We start from the raw sequence: 24,493 nt of genomic DNA on the forward strand, positions 1-24,493 counted from the left end.
TTTGGCACCTGTGGAAGGAGTCTCCAGTACCAGGGGTATGTAGAGTTGGAATGGGTGTTTAGAACTGGTATAACATAACAATAACTAACTGGTTTTACAGATCTTCCACAACATCAAAATTAACCATAAATAGAAAAAAGTTATGCACAATTATTTTCCCTGAAAACATCTCAAAGGTTATGCAAGCTCTTGTGTGTTTATGATTGGTCAGCCTGCGATTCTTTATTTGTGAAGAAATATACTTTTCCAAAATTTTCACTAAAACCAGTTCACTATTCTGGAAATAACTTTCACTGTGGTCAGACTACAGGAGAAAAACTCTACCAAAAAATATTGTTTTTTTTTTACATACACCACATATTATATTCTTGATTCTGAGTGTCAAGAAGATATAGATTTTTTTATTGTATAAGCAATAATAATAATAATAATAATAATAATAATAATAATAAACCTTTTAATAAAAAAAAACATGTTAAACCTATAATTGTTGATTTTACAAATATTTTTGAAATTAGACGTCTGTGGAAGGAGTCTCCAGTACCAGTTGTATGCAAGTTTTCAAGGACTTTTGAAATTAGTGTTAATAACTGCTATAACATAACAGCAAACAATAACTAACGCCAAATGTAACCATAAACGGATCAAAGTTATGCGCTGATCTTTAACTAAGCACAATTATGAATCTTAGTAAAATTGCTAACAAAAAAATAAAACCTTTCATGATTAAAAAAAAAAAAACACACACTGAGTTTAATGCATTCAGTTAAAACATTCCTTGATAAAAAGTTTTCTGTAAGAGCATGCTCTAAAATGTTTTATTCTTTACTTATTGCCCTAATACAACTTTATTCCCAGATCAAATTCCTTCCAGTTCAAGTTTCAAATGTTTTTGTGATTGAAATCATTAGTGGACAGAGCAATGTTTTGGACTTCATGTTTAGAACTGACGTCTTTTGCTTATCTAAAAAGCAAAACCAAACACAGACTCCCGGCTCATAAGGACGTGTTTAGCCGATATCTGCACTGCATTTAAATACGCGTTGCTGTTTCTGAAAAGGCCATGCATTCTAAACACATTCTTTAGTGCTCTAAAACAAGCCTGGCTATTTATTTCTGATATCTCAGAAGGCACACAGTCACATTCTTCACATGTTCTACAAAACTTTTAAACTAAACGAAAGAGAGAGAGAGAGAGAGAGAGAGAGAGAGAGAGAGAGAAAGAGAGAGAGAGAGAGAGGGGAGCTTTGTTTAAGGCCAAACCACTACTGAGAGTCACATGAGCTTTGAAGAAATTGGTTTAAATCCTATAATTGTATGGTGTTGCAATAAGAGGAGAATAAAGAGGGGGAAAAAGTAGGACAGAGAATAATGTGTTAGTTTAAATCTATTCTAAAAACTCACATTTTAGGCTATTAAAAATACTGACTAGTCAGGATAATATCTTACAATCGCTGCAAGAGTGAGTTAGAAGGTTTGTTGTTCTAGCTGTGAACATCAACGGCCATAGTAAGACTGGAGCAGTATTAAAGCAGAATGAGACAATAGGTCGACAGGAAATTTTGAAAAAAGAAAAAAAAAAGAAAGAAACGAGCACCCGGAGTCTTCTAGAAACAGACATGCAGGCCAAAGAGACGGAGAAAAGGCATTACAGAGCACTTTAATGATTGTCTCTGAGAGCATCCTGCACTAACTAAACAGCATCACCTGCTTCACAAACGAGAGCTTCGACTGGTTTTCACGTTTTCCTTTTGCAGTTTTTTTTTCCCGCAAACAAACTTTAAATGAACATCATAAACATCCCAAAGAGAGAAAAAAAAAAATCAACAAATTATAATAAAAAATAAAAATGAACTGAAAAAAAAATGAAAGCATTTTCGACGCAAGACACATGTTTCACATAACATCAAGGCTCATCTCATATTCAAGTCATGGTGCAGTTTGTCATACACGTACATAATCAATCCACTTAGAAAAGCCATGGCAGCATTATAATTTCACAACTGAAATAATAATAATAATAATAATCATAATAATAATAATAATAAAACACTACATTCCTATGAGGCATGTCAAATCCCTCAATGAAACACTGAAACAAAATAAAGCTCCACAGTTATCGAGCTACAACAGAAAAACAATCATTCAAATGAACTTTTTTTTTTTGTAGGTCTTTGGTCAAAGGTTAGCATCACAGTTTAGATGCAGTCAGCAAGGATTTGCTTAAGTCTTTAGCCTCGGCGGCTGTTCTTACGCGTTCGTAGCCCAGCACGGACATGGACTGGTGGCAGTAATCCTCGACTTGTTTGATCTGCTGGATGCTCAGGAGCGTCCTCCAAGCGCTCGCCGCCAGCGTGGCGTTCCTGGATGACACGATGAACGGCTTGGAGGACGAGTTTGTCCCGTTAGTCATGTTCAGGGCGAATGACTCGACGTCGTGATTGGCGCTGAGGTTAGCGAAGCGGTAAACCTGACGAAGTACTTTTACCGGATTTTCCACCAGGTCCTCGTAGCGCACTGCCAGATACTTTCCCTTCAGCCAGCTGGGAGGGTTCAACGCCGTCCTCAAGGTCCTGTAGGTCCTATCGCATATCACCTCCATGGCCCCGATAGAGTGGTAGTCGGCGCCGTCCTTTTTGTTCGTTTTGTGCGCGGCGTCTGCGAGCGGTAGCCGGCGAAGTTTAGGATCGCGACTCCTGACCACCTGCAGGTTCTCTCGGATCAGTCCGTGCCTGGATTTGATCCTGGAGTTGGCCACGGCCCTGGGGTCCCTTACCAAGTGGATGACTTTTAGCTCCAGTGAGGGATCTTCCATGAGAGGTGCCAGGACGTTGACGTCCAGAATGCGCACCCCTTTAATAACGATAGTGTTGTACTTCAGACACTCGTCCTCCAGCAGACGGAGGCTCTGTGGCGGACATTTCTTACACACCTTGTCGTCCACCATTCCCACCACGTCCTTTCTGTACGCGGAACACAGCGGGTACGAGCAAATCACTTTGTTCAGCGTGGCCCCAAACAGGCCAAGAGAGGTAATGTTTTTGCCCCCGGGGCTGTTATACAGCTGGAATACAGACAGATCGCAGCGGTACAGCGAGCTCAGCATGTCTCTGGCTGCACCCTGAAGAGACACCGCATCACCGGGGTAGAGCTTCTGCCAGATGTGCCACATGGGTTCGTACAGGAAGAACACGTCAGGGTTCTGGTTGAACAGCTCGCCGAAAAAGCTGGACCCGGATCGCCACGTGGTCAAGACGTAAACGAGCTGGCGTTTCTTAACCAGAGCGGGTCTGTAAAGGAACCGTATGTCCGAGCGGCCCTGGTACGTGGTGCTCCTCAGCTGGTGGCTGCACTGCTGCGGCTCTTTGCTCCATCTGTAGTTGGCCAGATTGAGCATGGTCAGAACCAGCAGGAGGAAATAGGCCACGAATAGGATAATCCGCTTCCTCCTCAGCACCTTCATCACGATGCCGGGCTGGTCGATTATTTTCACAGGGTTCTGGTACGTTCGGAGTTTCCTCCCATAGTCAGCGTCGCTCTCTCGAGGTCCTGCAGGTTTGATCTGCTGATACTGTTTGCCTCTCATCTGGAGCGGACCGACCGGAGAGCGGCTTCACCACCGCTCCGTCCACTTCGACTCACAGATCACGACGATGACGAAGAGGATGGGATTGTGTTGTGATGCAAAGCAGATTTAAAGCTAAGTAAGTCAGTACGAGCACTCAGGCAGTCATGATCAGATCCAAACCCCAGTGCAGATCTCCACTGTGCTGCTGCACTGCGCAATCAGACTCTCCATCATCCTGTAGGGGAAAAAAATCCTTCCATCTTGGTGCTGCTGCATGAGAGGAAAGAGCCCACGCATGCCGTCTCAGAGCGCTTCCGGTCGCGAACTCGGTTATAACGCGGAATAACAGCGCGAGCCTAGGACAAAGGAGAACAATACGCGGACAATAGAGCGGGAGTAACGGCGCGCGCCTCCATCACCGGGGCTTCGCTCAGCGCTGATCCGGCACGCGGAGGCCCTCCGGCGGCGTCTCTCCCGCGCTCACCTCGGCGATAGGACGCGGTGGATCTGATCCTGAAGTCGGTCGGCGTCCGTCTCTCTCTCTCTGCTGTGTTTTCAAACTGTCCTGCTGAACTGATTCAGTCCGAGACACACGGAGGCCCCGCCCACCTCGCACCCCTATTGGTCGACACATTCGTTTCGTTTTTTTCCTCCTCAGACGCTATTGGTCAGGCAAGATGTCAGTCAAACTTCCTTAATCCGTCCAACCGTTAGCAGTATGTTATTTATATACAGTATGTGTGTGTTTTAAAGGGCGTAACAAATATAGACACAAGTCAGAAAGAAAATAACAAGATTAGATAGATCAAAAAAAAAGAACAATATATATTTATTTCATATAATAATAATAATAATAATAATAATAATAATAATAATATATGCATAAAAACATATACACACAAACACACACATTATATATTATTATTATTATTATTGTTGTTGTTGTTGTTATTATTATTATACCAAAAACATAATTGAATTTTGAATCTAGAAGAAGATAAAACAAAACAAAAGAAAAAAATATTTATTAATATTTGTGATTATTGTCTTTTGTAAAATAATCTGTAATATCAGGAATATTTATGACTATCCAATTTACTGTGCCAAATGCTTAATTAATTTTTGTGATGTATTGAGAATGTTGGTTTAAATTAGCCTGTAATTATTTTATTTTATATATTTTAAAAAATAAAATAAACATGCTTATAAGAGACTTTATTTTTCCTGTCTAAACTTATAAGATCATACATGCAATGTTCCTTGTGTATTTTTTTTTTTTTTTGATTTTTTATTTATCAGCATTCATTCTTGGTTTCTTTTTTTTGTGTGTGTGTTTGTAAGTTTGATATAAATTTTCCGTGCAAGTCATACATGATTTATTCGCTCTGGTCAGGGTGGTCAGTCCAGAGCCCATCCTTGAAACACATTTATTCAATTTACTTTATTTACCCGTTCACCTTCAGTGAGCCTATTATCCTGTCGAACCCGGAGGCTATGCTAGGAACGCTGCAAGTGAGCATGCAAGGTTTCAGCCAAATACTCTGGGCCTTTCCCATACCCAGTCCATCTACGTACCTTAATAGTTTGAAGATAAAACAGAAAATCCTGAGCAAACCCAAACATACACTGAGAAAGCATGTGAGACTTTGTACAGACAGAAATCCAGAAAAAGTCACATCTAAACCTGGTGTACTTTAAAGCCTTTTGTGCCAAATGTCCTTACTTACATATATTTTACAACCAAACTAGATAAAAGGCAATTAGAGTATATGTTGCATCACCATCATCATCATCATCATCATCATCATCATTATTACTACTATAACTCTCATGCTATGTTTTGTATCCAATTATATACTCCTCTATTTATTTGCACAATCAGTGAGCGGCCGCCTAAAGCTGCACAACAGGATAGTCATGCTTAATTATGGCTTGTCATTTGGGAGTCCCTGTGCACTGAATATATTAATATTTATTTCTTCTCCAGTACACCTGAATCAACTCATAAAAGCTTTATTAATTAAGTGATGGTTTATGTCAAGTGTGTTAGAGCACAAATTACTAAAACATTCAGATTAAACCGTCACACACAGACCTGTGTGAGTTAAACCAATGCCCTAACATAGAAAGCCGTATATCTTTCAGATGATCATTATTTGAATATTTCTAATAGACGTGAACAGTTTTGGGTATCTTTCGAGACAGTCCCTAATGTCAAGTAAGCTATTTTTGTGTACGGTGTTATATGGTGTTGATTGAGTGTTATATTTTCTTACCTGAACATCTGCTTTTGTATTTCTGCATGTTGGAGGTTGTTAAACTCTTTGGAAGGGATCCAAACCATTCTATTTTTTAGAGAAGAACATAAAATACTGTAATGGCATGAAGTAGCAGCTGATAATCATATGTATTTTTAAAGATAATGATGAAGAGAGTAAGATATCTAGCTAAACAACACCAAATACATTTTTAACCTTCGTAGGAAATAGGAAAAAGCTGTAAAATAAAAATGACATAAATCAACTATATGCATTAAAGACCATGCTTTAAAAAAATGTATTTCAGGTCTAATTAAACCAAACTCTTTCATTTGTAGAGTTGAGTAAGTCAGGTGCTGTTATGGAGTGCCATCTACTGGTGCCATTACCAAACATACACCAATTATTATTATTATTGTTGTTGTTGTTGTTGTTAATAATAATAATAATAATAATAATAATAATAATAATAATAATAGTAGTAGTAGTACTGTAGTATAACTACTAATACAAATAATAATAATAATAATAATAATAATACAGTGCATCCGGTAAGTATTCACAGCGCATCACTTTTTCCACATTTTATGTCACATATGTTATGTCACAACCTTATACTAAAATGGATTAAATACATTTTTATACTCAGAACTCTACACACAACACCTCATAATGACAACATGAAAAAAGTTTACTTGAGATTTTTGCAAATGTATTAAAAATTAAAAAAAAATGAGAAAGCACATGTACATAAGTATTCACAGCCTTTGCCATGAAGCTTAAAATTGAACCCAGGCGCATCCTGTTTCCCCTGATCATCCTGTTTCCCCTGATCATCCTGTTTAGCCCGATCATCCTTGAGATGTTTCTGCAGCTTAATTGGAGTCCACCTGTGGTAAATTCAGTTGATTGGACATGATTTGGAAAGGCACACACCTGTCTATATAATGTCCCACAAATGACAGTTCATGTCAGAGCACAAACCAAACATGAAGTCAAAGGAATTGTCTCGAGGCACAAATCAAAAAGGTTACAGAAAATTTCCTGCTGCTTTGAAGGTCCCAAGTTCGAGACCACCAGGACTCTATCTAAAGCTGGCCGGCCATCTAAACTGGGGGGAGAAGGGCCTTAGTCAGGGAGGTGACCAAGAACCCGATGGTCACTCTGTCAGAGCTCCAGAGGTTCTCTGTGTAGAGAGGAGAACCTTCCAGAAGGACAACCATCTCTGCAGCAATCCACCAATCAGGCCGATATGGTAGAGTGGCCAGAGAGTCTCATCAGACCTGAGAATTTTGGTTCTCATGTCTGAGAGTCCTTTAGGTGCCTTTTGGCAAACTCCAGGTGGGCTGCCATTTGCATTTTACTAAGGAGTGGCTTCCGTCTGGCCACTGTATCGTCTGATGCACTGTATATGCATACTTTAAGATTTCATTAAATTACCTTTGATGCCAGCGCTCAATGTGGTGACCAGTTCGTGTGGTAAAAAAGTTGCTTATGCTCCCAGTAGCACTCTTTTACAGGCTGAGTCCTGGAATATGCCCTGTGCAACCAGGTTAAAAAAAAAACCTCCATAGATGTGATAACCTGGTCATTGCAGGTCATCAGCTGACTTCATTTTATTCCGACATAACATTGCTGAGCCCAGACCTGAGCGGCTGAAGCAACCCCAGATCCAGAGGCTTGTATAGTGAATGATGGATTCCCTTCTTACCCTGACACACCCATCGCTCTGGAGCCTCAAACTGGATGCACAGACTGTCAACACCACATGACCTTTTTTCATTGTTCCAAAGTCCAATCTTTATGCTTCCTAGCAAAGTAAAGCTTTTTTTTCTGATTAGTCTTACTAACACATTTTTTGCTCATGGTTCAGCATTATCCTATCAGGATTTGATAATTTGAGAATCTGAGATTCTGAGATTTTTAACCAGTTTCAGTAATTTCAAATCTCCTTAGATGCTTTCTTTACTTGATACTGGACACTTATTTGACCCTGAAATAACTTTTTATTTGGCTGTGCAGTGCAAATTTCAAATATCCATCTTATGAAATAAGGTAGAGGATGATAAAAGTGATCTTTTGTGAAAAAAACCTAGAAAAACATGAAAAAGGCTAAATCTTTATATATAGTCAGGTCCATACATTTTTGAACAAAGATACATCTTTTTTTGGCATTTTGGCTTCCATACACCACCACACTGAATATTAAATGAAACACTTTAGATGTGAGCAAAGTCAGGATTTTCAGCTTTAATTTAAAAGGGGTTTGACAGAAGTGTGGCATTAATCATTCAGGAATTACAGCCATTTTTTATACACACACATTTTAAAGGGGCTCATAAATAATGGAACAAATGGCTGACATAGCCTGGTCTTTTGACTATATTTTTTTGCAGGGAAGTTTTTCTTGTTTCATTTTTAACTATTTAGTTATTTAATTTTTAACATTTGTGATGTTTTCTCTATTCATTATGAGCTGATTTTTGAGGTATAAATGTGCTACATAACATTATTATTAGTAGTAGTAGTAGTAGTAGTAGTAGCAGTAGTAGTATAACACCACATTTCTTACCCCTTCTTTTCAAATCTACCCAAACTTCACTGAGCACCAGTTTGCAAAAGAAATAATAATCTGACCAGACCTCCCATAACTATTTTAAGTTTTCAATCTAAAGTCCGTGTCACTTTATGACTCTAATTTCCTTACAAATATATCAAGCCTGCAGCTTTGTGCTCATATTAAAACGATACCTGCCATTTTTCTATTTATTATCTTATATACATCCAAATGTATATAAGTTCCCCTGGAGACATAGCTTCATCTTTTCTCTGTATGGTTTCAGTGCTGCTCTTTAATCTCGAACATGTCGATTTAATCTAGAATTATAACTTTACTGCATGCCAGAGCACGGTTTGTTTTCATTTGAATCTTGGCTTTGCTCAGTGATTCTTCTGCATGCCCTCTAAAGGATTTTATTTTTCATTAAAGTCAGCCTCCACTGGCTGATTTGGCTGGCATCTGTGCTTGGGTTTGAGTAAAGCTTTTTTGTGGCATCATCCAAGTATGTACAGCGGTATTCAGATAATTCCTTAGAATCAAAATCATCCTGACTTTCCTTGGCCATGTAAGATTTTACTGAGAAGGAATTTGGCAATCAGCAGATTGTGTACATAAAAAAAAAAAAAAATCATATGCAAACTATTATTCAGATATAGGTCAAGAGCTTCAGGTAATCCTCTCTTCAAACATCAGGATGAGGGTTAAAGTGACACTGACCTTGGGATGATTATTAAATATTATTTAAAACACTATACTCAGCAAAACAACACCTTCAACCACTGGACAAACCTTACATGGCCTTTTCCCAATCTTTCTTTGTCCAGTTATTTTGGTCTCATCCCTACTGCAGCAGAATAGAACTTTGTCTCCTGCTGTTGGAGCTCATCCACATATTGTACGTTCTGAGATACCTTTCGGCTCATGCAGTTGTAACAAATGGTTATTCAAGCTACAGTAACTGTTCTTCCTATCAGCGAGAACCAAATGGTCTAATTTCATGACCACTCTCATCAATAATGCATTTGATTTACATGATTCTGTGTAATCTGACCATCACATCAATATCTACAGTATATCTGTGGTTCTTCAAACCTTTGACACAGAGTTGGAAGGGCACTCTTGGAACTAAGAGGTGCACACTTGCTCCAGAATGACAACGCCCCAGTGCACAAACTCCATGAAGACATGATGAGTGCTAGAACTTGCACGGAACCCTGACTGAACTCAACCCCACTAAACACCTTAAGGATGAACTGGAACTCGATCTGCCTCACCCAGCAATTGTGTGTATTACTTTATCATACTGGGGCAGGTAGGTTTGGTTAAAAAAAATCTTATTAAATAAAATTATTATTTAAAAACTGCATTTTGTATTTACTCAGATTCTCTTTGTGGAGGGAGCATAGGCTGAAGGTGATATTACTATATTATGATATTATATTATATTATGATATATAGTTGATGATCTCAGTCATTTAAGTGTGACAAATATGCAGAATTTAAATAATACAAAAAAGCACACACTATTTAAAGAAAAATATGCAACGCATTCAATCATGATAATCTATCATTTTACTCTTTAGGGTTGCATTAATCAAAGTAGTGTTTAAAGAATTCAAATACTGAGAGCATATATAGAAATATAGAGTGAATTAGAGTATAAGGGTGCCTGCTGAAATGATAATGATAATAATACAGCACTGTATAAACAGTAGCTTACCCACATGTATAGTTTATTTTATTGTAGCTAATTATCTTTGCAGCTGTACTGTCAAAAGTCAAATGCAAGTTGAAAGACATTTCTTGCATTAAAGTCTCTGATAATGTCCATAAAGCCTAGTCTTATCAGTTTTCTCTCAGTGGAGTAAGTGGATGGCGAATTGCTTGAGCATTTCCTGGCTCATTGTCTGGACTTCCAGGGTCAGGGGTAATGGAAGGGGTTAAGGCATTGGACTATTAATTGGAAGGTCCGTGATTCAAACCCCAGCCCATTGTTGGGCCCTTGAGCATGGCCCTTAACTGCTCAGATGTATAATGAGCTAAAATGTATCAGTATGTATCAGTCAGTACACACTACCGTTCAAAAGTTTGGGGTCACTTTCTAACTCCATGATAGTTCCTGATTTTTATTTCATTCTACATTGTAAAGGAATGCTGAAGGCGTCCAAAAAATGCATTAATCTCCTTTGAACAGTTAATGGTGAGATGTGTCTGCTACTTACAGTTTGCTCTGTAAAGACTTCATAACGCCTCTAATCTAAGGTGCTGTTAATTGGTCATTTTTCAGGATGATAACTCTAAATGAAGAGGTAGGTTTGGGTCTCGCCCTCCTGGGACGGCCTTCATGAGAGCCAGTTTCATTGTGGTGCTTGACGGATTTTGTAAATGCACTTGACAATACTGTTCTTGCAAGAACAGAAAGGCTGACCTCTGTATCTTAAAATAACAACTAATTGTTGTTTTTGTTGTAATTACCCATTTCCATATGTGTTATTTTATAGTTTTGAAATCCCCAATATTGTTGAAGAATATAGAAAATAAATCACTAAACAAAATCAAAGAAATGTGCAAGTGACCCCAAACTTTTGAACGGTAGTGTATATGTATTAGATATATAATGTGATCAAAGGTCTCTTGGGTCTGCTGAATGCAGTAAATGTACATTTCATTGTGGAGTGTGTATAGTTTTTCATACAGTTGCAAACGTAAATGCACCGATCAGCCACAACACCAACACCTGGTGAATTAAATAACACTATGTACCAGTAAACCCGGATGAGTGGATTATGGGCACCAAGGCTCATCTACGTACTCCAAAAGCTGGTCTGATCCGATCCCACAGAAAATCTAATGCAGCATAAATTGCTGACCGGTGCATGTTGAATAAAAACATTTCTGAACTCTTGTGTTAGTTTAAGATATATAATTATTTCTTAATCATATCTAAGATATATAATCGTTTTTAGATGTAACAAAATATAAAGAAATGTGACTCGTCACAGTAATCTCTGAGAATTAATCATATCGTATCTTTATTTATTTATTAGGGAAGATGGTTTTCTAAAGGGATTCAAACTTACAACCTTCCCAACTACTGGACTGCTACTGTAAGTAATATTTCCTCACTATAGAGCTGTCTGATGCTATGACCTGACATGTGTGTGACTAAATGAAACCTTTGTAACATTTCTGTTCATTTCTACAAATTCAGACGAATCGACCCACACTGTGGGGTTATGTAACGTCCCTGTTCATTCATTGTTGCCAGATTGTGCATTTCTAAGAAAACCCCGTGCGCAGTCCGTGAAATCTGATCGCCCTGGGTTCAGGTGGTCGTTCTGCGCATGCGCAGTTGTGAGCGTCAGTACCATCAGGACCAGAGCATCAGTCAGTGCGACGGAAATCATCCTACGTGTTTTATTCAGGAGAAATATTATCACTACTACATCTAATTACTGCTAGAGTGATGTTCGCATGAACATTGTGCGGAACTGATCGGGTTCTCCAGCTGAATGTCAGATTTCCGCACTGAACAAAAGTAGAGCTCGGGATCATTGCGTAATCATTTCCAGCTCATCGGAGAGCTCGTTGGTGTCTTTTTATTTCCTAATCCCTTCCAGTCGCAGGGGCTCAAAACGGGGGCTTCAGGCGCGCGGCCGCCCGGTGGGATGCGCCTCGGCCTCGGTGTGCTGTCCTATCCGCTCCCCGTGCTGATGGCTGCGCTGTACCGGGGCCCGCACGCCGCCTCTCCGCGCGCCCACCTCGCGCTCAAGGATGTCCGGGAGGTGCAGGAGGAGACCACGCTGGATGAGAAGCTCTTCCTGTTGGCCTGCGAGAAAGGTCAGCATCTCTCTCTCTCTCTCTCTCTCTCTCTATATATATATATATATATATATATATATATAAATAACACACACACACAAGTTTGTTGTCTTACTGTTCATGTAAAGACCTTCTGTTTAGAGTTACTGAACAGCTTTTTAACTACACAGTATCTAACCTTTAAAGAAACATTGTTGCAGGTGTTAAAGAAACATTGTTGCAGATGTTGACTAAACTGTTGCAGGTGTTGAAGAAACATTGTTGCAGGTGTCAAAGAAACATTGTTGTAACATTATTGTAGCTGTTAAAGAAACATTGTTGTACCATTATTGTAGATGTCAAACATTGTTGCCGGTGTTAAAGAAATATTGTGGCAGATGGTAAAGAAACATTGTTAAAGATGTTGAATAAACTGCTGCAGGTGTTGAAGAAACATTATTGCAGGTGTCAAAGAAACATTGTTGTAACATTATTGTAGATGTTAAAGAAACATTGTTGCGGGCGCTAAAAAAACATTGTTGTGGGCATTAAAGAAACATTGTTGTGGACGTTAAATAAACTGTTGAACATGTTAAAAAAACATTCCAGATGTAAAAGAAATATTGTGGCAACATTTTTTTCAGGCATGTGAAAGAAACATTGTTGCAGATGGTAAAGAAACATTGTTGTAAAATTATTGTAGATGTTAAAGAAACATTGTTGTAACATTGTTGCAGATGTTAAAGAAACATTGTTGCTATTGTTAAAGAAATATTGTAACAGATGGAAAAAAAAACTGTTGCAGATGTTGAAGAAACATTGTTGCAGATGTTGAAGAAACATTGTGGCAACATTTTTTTCAGGCGTGTGAAAGAAACATTGTTGCGGGCGTTAAAGAAACATTATTACGGGTGCTAAAGAAACATTGTTGCGGGCGCTAAAGAAACATTGTTGCGGGCATTAAAGAAACTGTTACAGGAGCTTTTTAAAGGTTAGATATAGTTAATAATCTGTTTAGTCATCCTTACGGGGCCCAAAACGTTAAATGTCCCAACCAGGACAAATTTTTAGTTGGTCCCTACAAGGATAGTTACTTTTGTAACTGTACAACCTACATTTTAAATCACATTAAGATCTAAACACACCCTTTGTAAATTAGTAATTTTTTCATGCAGTCAGGTACCCAAATCTAACTCAAATCTTAATCTTAGTGATCAAAACAAAGCATTTTTGCATTTTTGTTTCTTTGTTTAGGAATTATTTTGTAAGATTATTTGTTTCGAAAATAGTGTAGTGATTTAAAATAAAATAATTGTGGTGACCGGTGACATGTTATGATAAAGTCAAAACTCAAAAGAAGTTCCTATCCTGATGGGGATGTTTGGTTGCACACAAAAACCCTGTGAAAATATACTGCTAACCCCCCCGCCCCATCCACCCCCAACCCCCAAACACACACACACACACACACATTCTATAATCCCATAGCAGTCTCGAGTGTCTAATTGGTCAGCGTTGTCCTTACGTATCCAGCTCACATAATTGGTTTTGTCTTGACAGCGCACATCAATAATTTAGAACAGGAACGGGAAGCGTAAGACATTTTCCTCATTGCACAATAAAGGAATAAAATGTCCAAAATGTTGTTTTTGGGTTTTTTTGGTAATCTTCCTCTTTATGTTCACATTCTTACACCCAGTTTTGAAACCATTTTAAATGCAATTGCAGGATAAATGGATAGGAACAAAAAGATGTGGCTACACGACCATGTCTCAGCCTGTAATGGCATGAAATGGATGTTGTTGAGTAGGCAGCTTTATTGTTTTTGTTTTTTTTATTTTTTTCCTATGGTGCAGTCCTGGGATTGTCATTATTGTTTAGTGCCTATGAACTGCGGTTCTTAGATGCGAATAAAGTGTTAATGTTATGTTCTGCAGAAGAAAACCACATCAGAATCGCTATGAAGGCGCAGACGAGTGTCTGGTGGCCTTTTTTCCCGAAGGTGTAAGGCTTCCAGGCGAATTATACTGTATACGTAGAATGAATTATGCAATCAGACAGGTTTTACATAAATAAATAAATAAATAAATGAAAATCTGTAGATCATCTCAAAACCCTATTTAAAAACTAAGGTTACCAAGACCTCCGTGTCTTTCCATCAGAACAGGCAGATGAAAGTCAAATGTCTTCCTTACCATATAAAGGAAAGCTAAATCTGGCTCAGTGAAGAATATCTCTCTGTTAACTGCCTGTGTGTTTATGCTAACCCGGGCTCTGGACTCTCGCATGTCATTTTTATGAATTCTTCCAGTATAAACGTGATGCGTTTGTTTACATGACTCATTGAGAAATTAATAGTTCAATCAGAGAAATGTGTGTGTGTGTGTGTGTGTGTGTGTGTGTGTTATGAAGGTGATTACTACATGGTGAAGAAGCTGCTGGAGGAAAAACGCAATGGCGAGCTGAATATCAACTGCGTGGACGTGTTGGGGAAGGATGCCATCACTATCGCCATCGAGAACGAGAACCTAGATATCCTGCAGCTTCTCCTGGACCACGGCTGCCAGGTAAAGTCTTCTTTTTTCACATAATGGTGGTACATTTTGTGAAATTACTGCACCTAAGGCAAGATATACTTTTAGGTCAAAGCCTGGGTCTTCGTTGTTTTTTTAACCCAATGAAAGGAACATATCACTTCGATATTAGGGTTTTGCTGCAAATCTGTTGTTAATTACCACTCTGAGATGTGTGCAGTAGTTGTGGATTAATTTTAATCCAATCTTCTTGTCAAACCATCTTCAGTACTCTAACGTCCCTCTGATGGACTCGCGAGTTCCAGAAAATAATCACCATGTAATATTTGGGCCAGAATATAGACTAGGCCATGCAAGTCCTGTGTGTCGAGGTATTGTGGCTGTATTTTTTTTGGTTGATGAGCTTAAATTCTTTTCTTATACTGTATGTTCTGCAGCATCACTCCATTCTCATTTCCCTTGATGATGTGTAATCCACCACTAACTTTTACAGAGAAGCAGCATATCATGATTATCCGACCACTGTGATTTAGTCTTTTGCATCTGAAGTCATGACGTCTTTCCACCATGCTCGCGGCCACTTGTGACGGCAAACTCCACGTTATGTACCAGTTGCTAGAAGTAAAAACTTGCTTTTCATTTTCAGCAAGAAACCTCATCTGATAATGTTATATCATCCCAAACAATCCTTTTTTGTCCATAGTAATTGTTTCTAAGTCACTCTGAATCGCCCCTGCACTGTCCGTGTTGTTCTGTTCTTGGCTAGCGTGAGCTACAAGGCTAACTAGCTTCTAACACAGCTCTGAATTCCAAATCCTGCTCTAACCCTTGATTAAGGGCACTACTTGGTGTGTTGAAGAAGGGATTGTACATTGTATACTAGCTTTGCATTTAACGCTTTGGGTTTGACCCCAAGACATTAGTAAGCTAGTAATTAGCAGGCTTGTAATGTCAGTATTAGTAAGCGTTACCTACACATTATTTTATGAAGCGTAAAACACAGCGTATTCCATAGTATCCTCTCATTTGCATCATAACCACTGAATGAGCTCAGAGTAACACCACCAAATCCAGGAGGAATGGATTCACGTGTACACAGCGTGAAGTAATCGCGTTATGCAATCAAATTAAACTTCTGCACATCATTACTACAGTCTTAATCCATTTTCACATGCTTGTTTCTCTTTTGAATAAGTTGCAAAATCCAGCACAATATACCCGCTAGTTTATCAGATCATTTTTTTTGTTATATTTTTTACTCCAAAATACACCTCGAACCTAATAACTTTGGTACCTCGGCATATGAGCGCCCTTCTTTGTGAATTTTCACCTTAAGAGATGATATTTTGCAAGAAATCTATTCGGCATATGAAGCAGCTTTATCATATGAGTGACCGACTCATTTGCTCGTACTTCTGGTTGTGCACTTCTGATAGACTATTAAAACTTGTTTGCGTCAGTGGAAGGCCAGATTTTGTGGATTTTTTTGCATTTTGTGGAAGATTTAGTGAAGACACAGCACCATGGGTCTCAAGAATGTTATCAAGGACGGTAGCAGGAAGAAAAAGGAGCTGCTTTCAGTTTGTTTTTTAAATCAGCCCGTGCTGAGAGGAGTCATGAATTAGGGTTAAGTGAGGTTTAATGTCTTTTTATTTTACATTTTACTTAATTAACATTTCTTTTTTAAATGTTTTATATACATGCAAAAATATGATTATAACATCATAAATTTGGAAATGTAATAAATTTAATACATTTAATAAAATTGGTGATATTGTTAATATTTTTGGGTGGCTAGAACGAATTATCTGCATTTACATTATTTCCTATGGGAAAATGCGATTCACAATACGAAATTTTACTTTGAAAACTCTTCTCTGGAATGGATTTAATATGTCCGCAGCGGTACCGCTGTATCAAGAAAAAGACATAGTAGACTAATGTCGGTTAATGGTTCTTCTGCTGTACAATTCAATTCAATTTTATTTGTATAGCGCTATTAACAATTGACCTTGTCGCACAGCAGCTTTACACAATCAAAAGAACACTTTTGTGACTTTAGTCACATGACTGCAAAAGGTCAATAGGTATAAGAGTACTAGAAGAAATAAGAAAATAAATAGTAAATAAATAGTATAATTTAGATGAGAAAGCATGTGTATAATGTAGGTAACATGTGATTTGCAGCAGCAGCTTTCTATTTACAGGGATTGGTTTTTATTCCAGTTGTGTTTTTTATACTGTATGTGTGATCTTTGGAAAAGAAGCTGTTGGATGATGATATTCATGGAATCGCACTTGTAACCCTTCTTTCTTCACAAATGACTTAAGCTTCTATTTATCTCATTATTATTATTATTATTATTATTATTATTATTACTATTATTATTAATATCTGAGCAAAGGATATTGTCCCAAAGAAATCTAAATTCTCTGGTTTGTTTAGGCGTGCACCTCTGTACTTCCTTTTTTATCAGAGGAGTCGTGTGTAAGGTGTAGGACCTGAGATCATTTTGGTGCAACCTGTTGCATATTGGTCTCAGTGTTACTTTTGTTCCTGCTGCTTTCAGGCCATCCTGCAACTCTTTAAAGGGTCGCTGGCTTTTATCCTTATTAATATGAGGGTGTGCTTTTGTGGTACGTGTCCAGGGATGAAGAGTTGTGGGCCTGTGAACTTTTCACCTACATTTTATTGAGCCAGGGGGATTGACAGGGAAGTTTATGGTCTTTGAAATGGCTCTGTAACGTTTTTCTATTTGAATGTTGTTTCATAATGTCTTCCCTGAGAACATCTGGAAGCAGCTTCACCGTCACCATGATTCAAATAGCAATGTGAACATTTCACAATCAGTGTGAATATTTTTTATGGTAACTGTTCACAAAAAGTTTTTCTATAGATATATAGATACAGTAGGGATAGTACCATCATCTTTAAGCCTTACAGGCCCTATTTAATGGGTGTACTGTACACATTACAATTTAAGAGGCAACTGGAGGTAAATGGAAAAAAATAGATTATGGGGAGAAAAAATCTAACTGCTTATGTATCGCAATTAATGTATTATCCCACATTGATTGTGGGAGAGTCAGATCCTTTTTTTTCCAACACTCTACAATACACTCTGTATGCTCCCGAGTCTCACTAATAAGTCATTTTCTTAAGGCTACACAGCTGTTTAGTCCCAATCCCTTGAGTTCTCTTCGCATTGTGCATGTGGAAATGCTCTTACTCTCACTATTTTTACTCATTTTCCCACCAAACGTTCACCATTCAAAAATGTTTATCCGACCACAGATTCCTCGAAGGTGATGATTCACCACTAGGTTTTACCACCAGGTTGTAGGTTTTAAAGGTTGCAGTAATGAATTGGACAGTTGTTAGTTTCAGCGATTTCCATTGTGTTTTTCTTTGCTTCGTACAGGAGAATAATTTGACCTTTCTGAACCAGAGTAATATCTTTGCCATGATCACACAACATGTCTTCTTGGTTGATAAAGTAATGAGAAGCTCCTCAATGCCGTTAAGGTTAAATACCTATATTAACCGCTGCAGTAATTATCTAATGAAAGGCTCTTGGTTATTCACTTAGTTGGCAGTGTATCTATGCATTTAAGGTGGTAAAATGGTGCCGTTCCTCTATAATCCTACAGATGGCGAAGTTTGCTTAGAATTGTAACAAAATTTGAAAAAAAAAAAAAAATTAATTTGAGAAATGTATAAAATTTTGATGCATACAGAATCAGAATGTAAATAGGATCGTAACCTAGGTATTGTAATAATTGGGTGATTATATCACGTGATCCCTGTTGATTCCCATCCCTAATAAAAAAAAAAGTAAACAAACAATCATTATATATTTAATAACATATTTGAAAATTTTAAAACCCTCATGACATTTTGCTCTGGGAAAATAAAGCATGTTTGAAATCATCCTCTTGGGTGACATTAATTGGGAACGATATGGACGCTCGGACAGCGCTGGTTGCTTTTAAACATTAGAATGACTCGGATGAGATGAAATGACATCAGAACAACATTGACTACATGACGATGGGATAATGTTGAACGATGCCTCCTATATACAGCACCAAACCGACAGCGTGAGTGGGACTCAAACTTCCGGTACTGCGGTGAGAGCACTGTGTGCTAACCACTGGACCACTAGGGAGTAGCTGTTGATGCTAGGAAACGTACACACATAACAACAAGCACTACCCAAAAAAAAAAATATATATATATATATATATATATGTAAATACTGAACAACAGGAAATGAATGAAATAGTTAAAGTGGAAAGCAGCCAAAAGGGTACAAAAAAAAAACACCTAACGCCTGAGATCTATTGTGTGATAATGTTTAGACTCAAATTTATGAATAGAGTTTAAAAGTTTGTTATCCTGAGGTTGTATGTGCGACATTGTGTTTTTAAAAAAAATGGCATTGTCTCAACGCTGTCTCAGTGATGGAGACCATTTTACAACTATATTACAACAGTCGTCCACTTTTAGGGTTCCTCCTGGGTATTTGATGGATGGACAAATATTAACGATTATTTTAATTCAGTATACACTACCAGTAAAAAGTTTGGACACGCCTTCTAACTCCATGGTCTTTCCTGGTTTTTATTTCTTTCTATACTGTTAAACAATAATATCCCTTGAACAGTTGATATTGAGATGTTTATCTGCTACTGTTCTTCTGCTAGCAGATGAAGGTGCTGGTTATTAATTGGTGATTTCTGAGGCCGGTGATTCTAAATGATCTTCTCCTCTGTAGGTATGTTTTGGTCTTGCTTCATCATGGAGTGATGGGTTTTACAAACGCACTCGACACAATACTGTTCTTGTTGACCTTCATGTCTTAAAATAACAACTGACTGTTGTTTGTGTTCCTTTATTACATAATGTCATATGTGTTATTCCATAGTTTTGAAATCTCCAGTATTGTCCTAGCGTTCGGAAAATAAATCCAAACTTTTAACTTTTAAATACTGCTAAATTCAATGTCAGGTATCTTAAATCATTCCCTGTTTAGTGCACTTCTCCCTAATCCTCATCTCAATTCAACAATAAACTTTCCTGCAGGATTGAGATGCAGTGATTCTGCAGGTCAGTCAAGTCAAAATAAGAGGATCAAAAAAACCTTTGTCATCCTGGAACGTCAGCGTGTCTGGTTTGTGTTTATGCAGACATTTGCACTCAACAGTACGAAAAGCGGGACTTCCATGACTCACAGATGGAAACAGTGGGATTCTTTTAGGAGCACTAATGTACTGCTTGTTCAGAGCGCCATATTCACCAGAGTCATAAATTATTTCCATCTCACAGTAAAATCCTGATAGAAAACAGAAAGGCGGTGATCTTTAAGCTCATCTGGTTCTGTTTTATCTTCTCTTGTGATTTACTTCGGTTTAATTTAGTGTCATTTTATTTGTGTGGCATGTTATGTTAGATGCGTAGACGTTGTGGTTAAACAACTGTACAAAAAAAAGTAATAGTGGTGTTTAACATTTGCACAAATCAAATAAACATTTTGACTAGAAAAATGTCAAAGGCAGGGTACACCCTGGACAAAGTGCAAATCCATTACAGGGCACACAAACACATACAGTCTTATGCAAAAAGTTTATGCACCCTTGATAAATAACAGATTTTGGTGATTTTTTTTAATTGAAAAACACAGTCTCTCTTGGAAATGGAAAAAATGCACGACATTGATGCATAGTTACTTCTTATGCCATAAATTGAACAACAAAAAAAAACATTATTATGGCACTGTGCAAAAGTTTGGGCACCCTAAGAGTTCCAGAGTCTCAGATTCTTTTTACAAGGTTTCAGACCTTAATCAGCTCATTAGATTTGACGGTTAGCAACAGCTGTCATTAGTAAATGCCAATTTCAAAGCTTTACAAATACTTTGCGGACCCTCAACAAGCATGGTTTCCTCTAAGCAGCTGTGTAAGACTCTAAAAATGAAAGTTATTGATGCCCACAATGCAGGAGAACGCTACGAGAAGATAGCAAAGAGTTTGCAGTTTCCACCGTGAGAAATGTACAGTACTTAAAAGATGGCAGTTCAGAGGAACTGTGGAGGTCAAGATGAGATCTGGAAGACCCGAGAAAACTAAACTAAATAAAAGCATTATTTTTTATTATTTTTCATTTTAACTAATTTATTTTTACTCAGTAGCGAATATGATTTCAAATGTAGCGAAAGTACAATACGTTAAACAAAACATAAATTTTAGCATTTTGCATTGCATGCAATTTTACGTTGTAAAAGTAAAATTACAAATTTTAAAAACTACTTTAAAAAGTAGAAGTACACAAAAAAACTGTTCAATTACAGTAACGCGAGTAAATGTACAGTAATTCGTTACTTTGCACACACTACAGGCAGTTTGGGACCAGGCAATTAGCCTAATGTGCATGTCTTCAGACTGTCAGAGGAAACCCACCAAGCACGGAGAGAACATGCAAACTCCATGCACACAGAGACGGGAATCGAACCTGGAGACGCGAGGCGACAGTGCTAACCACTAAACCACCCTACTGCCTGTGAGACAACACAATGTATCTAATAAACGTAGCACAGTTTAACCACAATTTGTAGCCAAAAAAGTGTTTAGTTCATGTGCAGCCATGTATTTATGTGTTTGATAGTCGCTGTGTATGTATGAAAAAGTTTAGGACATGCCAGGAGTGCCACCAGTATAACATGGAACGCTGGTACATAGTGCAGTGCAGTGTGGCAGGTTAATGCAAAAAAAAAAAAAAAGGTAGTTTTCTACACTTTCCCTTCTAGGCAACTTTCCATGAATATGCCTCGATACAGCACAAACAGTGAGAACAGCGAGCACTTGCAGAGATGACCTTCTGTGGGTTACGCTCCTGGTGGAGGGTGTTCATGACTGTCGAGTCAGCAGTCTTTCCCATGATTGTAGCTGTGTGTATCGAACTAGACTGCGTGATACATTGTGTTTGTACTGTATGAACAGTAATGTACTAATATTTTGTGACTTTAGTATTTGAAATTAAAACAAAGAAGGCTTGAAGTATTTCATAGCATGTTATTGTGTCCGAGGAGGATGGTGAGAACCAGTGACATGTCCAGTCTGGATGGTAATAAAGTCTTTTTTTTTTTTTTTAGGAAATTACCCCAAAACCTCACGTACTGTACATTCAAATCCATTTGAATAGGGTGAATCAAGAGGGACTGGATTGCACAATTCGATGCTACAATTAACAGGAATTAACACCTCTGAGTAAGATGAGAAAGACATTTGGGTTAAAGAACAGAGAATAAAATTATTTTTTTTAAAAGACAGATATGTAAGTAAGTCAGCACTGAATATTTTTGACATTTAACAACCCCAGCCTGTACAGTCCTCTACATATGAATATTTTAGGAGTTACAACCTTTTGAAGATACAAACATGCAATCACACATGTTTATTTAGTCGCAGAAGTTGGATCACATGTCCGGTGTGCATAGTAAAAGCAGTGATGATGAAGCTGGTACTGCTAAGAAGTGAAAATAATTGAGAGAATGGAGCGAGGTGCAAAGATGGCAGACGTTGCTCATTCATTTAACATGAATCGTTCAACCATCCGCACAATTCTAAAGAACAAGGACAAGATCAGTTGTGTTAGTTAGAATAAAAAAATTCTGGAAATAAATTAGTTAAATGTAGGAAAATATGTATAAATAGGTAAAAGTATGTAAATAATCCATTCATTTATTTTGAGTGGATTCAGAGCCTGGAGCATGGCGAGTGGACACTCCCATTAGAGGACACAAGTCTATCGCGGGGCATGTTGCACACGTTTCCTGTTAGCCATTTCTGCTCTTTGCATTTCTTGGGACAGTCGAAGTAAACCAGAAAATCCACAAGAAATAATAAATAAATTGTCTCCTATTACACAAGACACTGTGCTGTGTGGGTAGTTTAGAGCACGCCACCTATAGGACTGTAGAGGAACAGCAACACACTGTAATACCACCTCAAATGCAAATATACAACTCTGGGAAAAAAAATAATAGAGCACTGCATTTTACTCCAGAAACGTCTGTAATATCATCATGAGGAAGATGGAGGGTCACGAACCATCAAGTAAAGCTCAGCTGTTGGTTTTTTGTTTTTTTTGCAAAAAGAGTGGCATAAAGTTACCCAACAGCAATGTGAAAAACTGGTGGAGAGCGAAAATGCATGAAAGCTTTAACTGCAAATCGGGGTTATTATTCCACCAGATACTGATTTCTTGATGTTATTAAGCCAAAGCATAAACACAATTTTTTTTACAAATGATTCGCATTTTTTTTTATTTGAGTTATTAAAGCGCTACAAATACTGCATGATCTTGGGTTATTTTGATGTGATGTCATTTCCTTTAAATATACATTTATACAGTATATTTGAATTTAGGAGAAATATTGTCAGCAGTTCACAAAAAAATGAAGCAAAACTGTCCACTTTTGTTTTATCACCTGTAAGGAAAGAAATCCGTGGTTAGCACTATTTTATGTTGAATCGTAATACCTATCTGAATCGCTTTTCCTCTCGTCTTTAATTGCTGTATATTATAAACTCCTAAGATGCTGACTATAAAATTTGTGTTGTTTACAGACGACAGATGCTCTGTTGGTTGCCATTGACTCTGAAGTGGTTGGAGCAGTTGATATTCTCCTCAACCACAGGCCCAGGCGATCCTCCAAACCCTCGATTGCGGTCAGTTTGTCATGTTTATCCCTCTCTCTCTCTCGCATAGTTAATAATTACTAAAAGTATTTCAATAAATAATTTGACACTTGGGCTGTCTCTTGATTTTTCAGCAGCTCCATGCTAAATTATTGTGATGTTGTTTGCATTGTATGCATTGGATAAAAATCAGAAAGGGGCAAATACTTTTCCCAGCATTGTACAAATTATGTTACTGTTATATATATTATATATATTTTGCCTGTTAGAGTTGTTACACCATTGTGGATTAATGCATCTGTGATGTACTAATGTATCAAAAATGCAAATGATGTAATATGCACTTCATATCACTCCACTTTAGAAATCTTCGTTCATCGTGTATTTCCAAAGTGCCGTGAGACGCCCAGGCTTATAGTGAGATTTTAATCGAGGGATTCCGGGGACATGGGTTTTATGAGAGTCTTCAGCCATTAGCAAATAGCTTTCTGTTCAATTAAAGTCCACTCAGATGGTAGTACTGGCCATTCCTAAGTGCGTTCTTGAGCAGCTGTGTAATCGTTCATATTCATGTGCTATGTGAGAGATTTGCATGAAAATAAGGAGCTTAAAATAAGGAGCTATCAGAGACAGATGGTAAATATCACAATGTTATGATCTCAGTGTACCGCTCCCTCAGTCTGTTTGTCTAAATCGAAGAATTATTTTAAGGAATGCAAATAAAACCAATCCGCCTGAAGACTATGATGATGGATACATGCAGCATCTAGCAATTGCTCAGTGTAGTTCTGAGATTCGTCTTACAACCTTCTGGTCAGTAATAAAAAGCTTAAGCCACAGACTGGAAATGTTAACGTACAGTAAAAACCTTTTACATTTACATTAATTGTGTGTGTTTGGTGGAAGTTCTTACAAAAGTGCTTTGAAGTTCCGTTTATTGGATAGATCCTTGCACTGATTACTAGGTTACTAGTTAAAACTGTTGGGAAGTTCTTTTATTTATTTATTAACTACAGTGGAACCTCGGATTACGAGCATAATTCGTTCCGGAAACGGACTCGTATTCCAAACA

At 37.8% G+C, this 24,493-nt stretch overlaps 2 protein-coding genes across 2 annotated transcripts in view; one reads left to right on the top strand and one right to left on the bottom strand.

Annotated features, from left to right (window-relative positions):
- Nucleotides 1–1,644: 1,644 nt before the first annotated feature.
- On the bottom strand, nucleotides 1,645–4,101 carry chst2b (carbohydrate (N-acetylglucosamine-6-O) sulfotransferase 2b). The gene has a single exon (XM_053495455.1). It carries the CDS (start codon nucleotides 3,584–3,586, stop codon nucleotides 2,192–2,194), a length of 1,395 nt encoding a protein of 464 aa, XP_053351430.1. The 5' UTR covers nucleotides 3,587–4,101; the 3' UTR covers nucleotides 1,645–2,191.
- A 7,662-nt stretch (nucleotides 4,102–11,763) lies between these two features.
- The window catches only part of trpc1 (transient receptor potential cation channel, subfamily C, member 1), a 37,560-nt gene continuing 24,830 nt past the window's right edge, over nucleotides 11,764–24,493 (top strand). The window contains exons 1-3 of the mRNA XM_053495213.1: nucleotides 11,764–12,226; nucleotides 14,600–14,754; nucleotides 23,350–23,451. Coding sequence (XP_053351188.1) covers nucleotides 12,055–12,226; nucleotides 14,600–14,754; nucleotides 23,350–23,451 — 429 coding nt within the window. The 5' untranslated portion in view covers nucleotides 11,764–12,054. The remainder of the gene's footprint in view (nucleotides 12,227–14,599; nucleotides 14,755–23,349; nucleotides 23,452–24,493) is intronic.

This window comes from Clarias gariepinus, chromosome 4 (assembly GCF_024256425.1).
Source record: "Clarias gariepinus isolate MV-2021 ecotype Netherlands chromosome 4, CGAR_prim_01v2, whole genome shotgun sequence".
NCBI lineage: Eukaryota > Metazoa > Chordata > Actinopteri > Siluriformes > Clariidae > Clarias > Clarias gariepinus.

What these genes read in the sequence shown, in the direction of transcription:
- chst2b (XM_053495455.1), bottom strand. Translation starts at nt 3,586, where the DNA reads ATGAGAGGCAAACAGTATCAGCAGATCAAACCTGCAGGACCTCGAGAG.